Raw genomic sequence first — 6,166 nt, 5'->3', positions numbered from 1 at the left:
TTTGATACTTTTGGAGACACGTCTTATCCCATCCTTTACTTAATGTGGTGACAGCCACTGGTATGCAGGGGCAAACCCAAGATTTTCAAAGGGGGGGTTCCTGAAAGATCTCCCTCAGCCACATCATGCTGGGTACACATAATGCAATTTCCCACGTGATTGACAGGATCTGACAATTATTTCCTAAATGTCCGATCTGCTCCCAATCGACAACGGGATCGATCAGGAGCAGTTTGGATACAGATAATAATGAGGACAGTAGACAGTGGTAATGAAGGGGAAAGTGAAGGGCACAGGGCTGTGCTTATAGCTGACTCTGTTAAGTTCCCCAGAGCTGCTCCATGCTCTATACACACGCTGCTGCTACATCCAAAGTCAACTGTAGCAGGGAAAGAAAGGAGGCGGTGCTGTGAGCTGCAGGATACCTGCAGATATTCTGGTGTCTCAACTTGTGCCTGTCCCCAGACACTGCACTGGGTCCAGTCTGAGGGGAGATTCTGGGCAGCTGTAATCCCCCCCTACGTTTGCCTATGGGGTGTGTTTGATTGAGCACTAGGTGATTGCAGGTCTGCACTGATCTGGGAAGTGTTAAAAATGTAAACTTGATGCTTTTTGTTTTACTCTTCTTTTATAAATAGGTCCCTCTGGCAAATAAGTGTTTCAGGCAGGTGTCCAAAGCTGCAGATTGTGCAACCTAAATCTGTTCATTATTTATCTTTATTACCTCTACACTTTTATAGGTTGAAGAGAAACTCTTGCCCCCTTCTTACTTATTGCATAGCACCGTTTCAGTAACCAGCGACCGGGGACCGTGAGCAAGGCTCCTTTCAGACTACAGCAGCTGCTATTGAAGATACTTTGCTGGCAGCATTTCCTGTAATTGTAACAATTAGAATAGCTCACTGTATCCTGCATTTATATAGCTTGAAGTCCAGAGGTGGCAGATGATTTGAGAAATGCGAGCTGACATTGAAGAGTAGCACAATGAAAAGACTGATAAAGAGAACGGTTTACGCTTGATTTCACTGGAGACATAAATAAAAACAATCAATGCTCTGTGCCCTTCCTCTGCTGCTGCCTTCAGACATTTCAGAAAGGGAGTTATTGCTTTAAGATGCTATCAAGCCTTTTACATCTCGCATCAGATGTAAAGCAAATCATCCATATGTGGTTTTCAGGGGAGAAAAATGAAAACAGAAAGCCTAGCTGCTGTCAGACAATCAGACAGTAATGGAGTATCCTGGGGTGGCTGACAAGGGCGAGCAGCTTACAAACATGGCTGTGTGTAAAGAAGGGGGGCGCTAGAGGAACATTTGGTCCTCAAAGGCCTGGTGCACACCAAAAACCGCAAGCAGATCCGCAAAACGCTAGCGTTTTTCTGAACGCTTTGTCTGTTTTTTTAGCTGCGTTTTGCTAGCGTTTTGCGTTTTGCGGTGGCGTTTAGCATGCGTTTTTCTAGCGTTTTGCGTTTTGCGTTTTTTAAGGAAAAAGGTAGAAAGAGTTGAACCAAAGGCTAAAAATTAGATATATTGATGACATGTGGATCAAATGAAGGAATTAAAGTGCAAGTACCAATATAAAAAGGGAGTGGTCCTTCACAGCATTGTGGGTTAGTTGAGGAGAGGTGACATAGTGCTTGAGAGTGAGTTGTTTTTGTGGAGAGAGAAAATGTATCCTGATTTGCTATTACTAATATGTGTAGCAGCATATATGAGATGCAGGCCAAGGACACGGAGATACTGGGTGCATCCCATACTGCAACAGCGGCGCAGGAAGGGTCAATTTTGGACACTCTATCGTGACTTGAGGCAGCATCCAGACAAGTTCTTTGGCTACACCAGAATGTCTGTGGGCAGGTAAGAGTTGTTTTGTTTGTTCTGTACCATTTGGCATTCTTGTTATTTAAATAATGAATGTTGCAGTCATTGCTGAGCCTTATTTAACACTCTGTTGGACTCCAATGTACAAACCAACACACTCAGCAATCATGTATATGCATTAAAAGACTAAGATTACCATTATGCTTGTTCCTGGTGTGTTATGCATACACTGCCTAACACCTATTGCTTTTTTGGACTACCCAGTAACTACTATAGTATATAAGCATACATCATTTTTGAACAATAACCTAAGGTAATAACCCCACGTAACACACATTTATACCTATACCAATATCATGCACCTATGAACAGCAGAAACTCAGTAAAGACACTTGTTGTGGCCAGCGACATTATTTTATTTGTTTTTGGTAGTGGTTGCCCAAATAATTCTTTAGGCCATGTTGTCATGAAGGTATTTTTGCAAACATAGAATGTATATGTTCAAAAAAGAATGCTTTTATATCACAAACATCATCAACAAATTACATATACATCTGTATTTTTGACAGTTTTGATTGTCTACTGTCCAAATTGAAGGATGCCCTTCAAAGACAAGATACTAATTATCGCCGTGCAATCACTCCAACGGAGCGTCTCCTCATAACTTTGAGGTATGTGAAACTAACTTTAAAATATTAACATAAAATATAACGATTTACACTACCTATAAGGCACACTTCCTACTCATGTTGTGCAAGATAATCAGACATGCTTCCAGTGTCATGAATGAAAGCTTGTGTAGCTGATTCTGAAGTAGTTTGTGGCTGGGTCTGAGCTGATAAATCAGTGTACACTGGAGTGTCTGATCTTTGATACCTATTAGCTTGCTCAAAACGCATAGGTCCTGTCATAGGATAATGTGGCTGCTGCCCATATGGCCGGGTTGCCATATGCATAGGTGGGTAACTAGGTGGGTCATACATACGGTGACTCTGGTAAGATGGTTGTGGGTATGAATGATACTGAGGAGTGGCATGAGGCATGTGTTGTTGAGTGACATAGTTGGAGCTATTTTCTTCTGCCTGGCTCTGAGTTTGCAAAAATTTGCCCAGGGTCTCAGATATGGCATGTCTGGCTGCCCATTGCTTATCTGGTGGCACTTTCTGTAACAATGGCACTAAACTTAGCAGATACTGGGTGCATGGCTCTTTTAATTGTTTGATTTCCTCCTCTCGCTTCTCCATATGATCCACAGCCTTTTCAATAGAAGTAATGAGCTTGTGATCATATTCAGCCCTGCTCATACCTCTTGCTATTCTCCTGCCTTGTGTTGATGCCCTCACACCTCTACTAGATCTGTGAGTTGTGCGTGGCCTAGTAGTTAGTGTACTGGGTTGTGTTTGATCAGCAGTTGTTGAGTCACTCTCATCCAGTGTAGCTGTGTCACCATCCTGTGGAGTTAAATCATCCACTTCCAGATCACTGCTAGTGTTGTGGCCTGCATCTATTTCCGCCTCCTCAGGATCAGGTGGCAGGCTATCTTCAGTTCTAATGTAAAGAAGAAGAGAAGAATTGAGTACTGGTATAGAGGCCAGTGATGTAAAATAGAAAATGTCATTGATGTACATGTGTAACTGTACAACAATCATAGTTGCCTTTCTCTCCTGCAGAAATGTTGTGAGTATTACTTTAAGGCACAGCCCCTGAGTCATCATGCAGATCACATGTTTGTAGTGAAGTATTAATGTATAATCTACACATGCTTGTTCGTGGTGTGTGATTCAGACACTACTGCAGCCAAATAGATCCACATGAGTGTAAGGCAACTGGTATTTGTCCACAAAATCCTACCAGATTCCTGACAGATAATCGCACTATAAATAGCTTAGTAAACAATCATATTAAGCAAAGGCCTACTGTAAAATGACCTGCAGTGAATCACATTGAGTCTATCACACTCCTGCAATGCATTGTGTGACTTGTATTTATATTACAGCTGTAGCGGATACTTTTTTCAGAAGTGTAATAGGTGTACATTTGCGCCATACTTACTCAGCCGACTCATGATGTTTTCTCATAAATTCCAGAATCCCACAGAATTTATATCTTGTTCTTTGGGAACTGCCACACCCACTTTTAGATTCTTGATATTGTTTCTCCAGCTCCTTTTTATAACTGTCTCGCACAGACTTCCATCTTTTGCGCAGGAGACCAACTTCGAACAAAAAACAAATAAACATTTCTGTATTACTTTTCAGATTTCTGGCAACAGGACATTCATATGCAGCTCTGCATTATCAGTTCCTGATGGGAAGATCTACTATCCGCTACCTGGTTTTGGACACATGCAAACTGATTTGGAAAACACTGCAGCCCGAATTTATGCCACCTCCTGATCTACCTATGTGGGAGGCTAATATTCAGCATTTCTGGGAAAAGCATCAATTCCCTAACTGCCTAGGAGCAGTGGATGGGAAACATGTCCGTATTGTTATGCCTGCAGCCACTGGCAGTGTGTATTACAATTATAAAAAATATTTCTCTCTTGTGCTCATGGCTGTGGTGGATCCGAATTTAAAATTTATATATGTGGATGTGGGTGCTTACGGCAGTTCACATGATTCTGCTGTTTTCCAACACAGCAGATTTGGCTTGAAACTCCTAACTGGCCAAATGACCTTACCAGCACCACGACCCTGGCCTGACAGACAACACCCACCTTACCCATGTGTGTTTGTGGCTGATGAGGCATTTGCTCTATCCGAGCATGTGATGCGGCCTTATGCCCAAAGAGATATGTCTCTGAAAAAAAAAAGTGTTTAATCAGCGCCTTACCAAAGCCAGGCAAGTGGTGGAATGTGCTTTTGGCATACTTTCCAACAAATGGCGGATTTATCATACTGCCCTAAAAATGAAACCACAGTATGCTATTGCAGTTGTGAAGGCCACATGTGTTTTACACAATTATGTAAGAACATTAGATGGCATGCACACAGAGGAGGAGGAGGAGATTCCACCCTGTGCTCTTCAAAATGTTGCCCCTTCTACCTTACGTGGGCCTATTTCTGCCATTCAAATGCGAGATAAACTCGCAGATTACTTTGTGCCATAACCGATAAGTATGTAAATATTACAGGTTGACATTTAATTTGATTACATTATGATCTTTACTTTACTATTAAAAAATAGGTCAACCTCTTTGTATGTGTTAATCTATGATCATGTTCTTTACTGTAATATCACAACCGCATGCAGAATACATGTGCATACATAGACACACATGTACGTGCTGTTCCGATTGAGAGATGCCTATACAGAGACACAGACTGCAAGAGAGACATGTGGTAATGACACTTAGGATTAGCTAATTAACCTTTCAGGGGAGGGGTCTTCACATATTGTAAGCACAGTGCCAAAAGAGTCAACCTAAAAGAGTTAACAACACATGTTTAACAAATACACTCACCTTTTGCTTCTTGAGTCTTTGGTGACAATTTTTCCCATTTTTCACCCAGGAACTCATGGGCAATGTTTCTCCAGATGTCATGCAGCCTTTGATGATCTTTGTGTCCAGGCAATGTCTTGTCATACAGCTCTGGACTATTCTGTATTTTAATTATTAAATTTTCTGTGGTAAACCACGTGCCAGACATCTTGCACAAACCTTCTCTGCAATCCCTCATGCAAAGCAGAACAACAGGAAGTACACTTTGACCTGGAAGAGCAGATTCTGACAAAAAACGCATCTGCATCCGCTTCCAAAAACGCTATACCAAGCGGTTTGACAGGCGGTTTGCGTTTTTCCTATACTTAACATTGAGGCAGAAACGCATCCGCAATCCAAAATCTGCTGCAGCCCGGGAGTATGCGTTTCTGCAAAACGCCTACCGCTCTGGTGTGCACCACCCCATTGAAATGCATTACCCTAGCAGATCCGCACCCGCAAGCAGATCGCAAACCGCAGCGGAAACGCTCCGGTGTGCACTAGGCCTAAGTGTGTATACTGTGGGATTTTCTGCACTGACTTCTGATGTCTGGCCATTTTAAAGCGGGATTACGCTCAAAATTCCATTTTGCTCTAATGCATTAAACACAGTAAAACATGAATATGAAACACTATAAAACTACTATAATGTCATTTCAATGCATATTTACACCTCACTAAAGCTAACTGATATCATTGCTGGCTACAGGAGAAATCATCAGATTGACTCCTAATTAAGTAATTAATAAGCAAATAACAAAGAGAAAGTTATCTGCTTCCCCTGGATACAGCAAAACATTTCTACCTTGTTTACACAGTTTATAGACTTCCAAAACAATCTTATAATGCTGGTCAGCAAAGG

General features: G+C 41.8%; 1 protein-coding gene and 1 long non-coding RNA gene across 2 annotated transcripts; one reads left to right on the top strand and one right to left on the bottom strand.

Annotated features, from left to right (window-relative positions):
- Positions 1-1,665: 1,665 nt before the first annotated feature.
- On the bottom strand, positions 1,666-5,792 carry LOC137519676 (uncharacterized). The gene is made up of 3 exons (XM_068238642.1): positions 5,287-5,792; positions 3,873-4,035; positions 1,666-3,368 (listed from the first exon to the last, which is right to left on the bottom strand). Exons 1-3 carry the CDS (start codon positions 5,570-5,572, stop codon positions 2,561-2,563), a joined length of 1,257 nt encoding a protein of 418 aa, XP_068094743.1. The 5' UTR covers positions 5,573-5,792; the 3' UTR covers positions 1,666-2,560.
- Positions 1,727-4,616, top strand: LOC137519677 (uncharacterized). The gene is made up of 3 exons (XR_011021079.1): positions 1,727-1,856; positions 2,390-2,491; positions 4,079-4,616. It is a non-coding gene; the product is annotated as an uncharacterized lncRNA (long non-coding RNA).
- Positions 5,793-6,166: the final 374 nt, after the last annotated feature.

Source organism: Hyperolius riggenbachi, chromosome 5 (genome assembly GCF_040937935.1).
Source record: "Hyperolius riggenbachi isolate aHypRig1 chromosome 5, aHypRig1.pri, whole genome shotgun sequence".
In the NCBI taxonomy this organism is placed as follows: Eukaryota; Metazoa; Chordata; class Amphibia; order Anura; family Hyperoliidae; genus Hyperolius; species Hyperolius riggenbachi.
The sequence above is the reverse complement of the archived record's forward strand: the minus strand, read 5'-3'. Positions and strand labels throughout refer to the sequence as shown.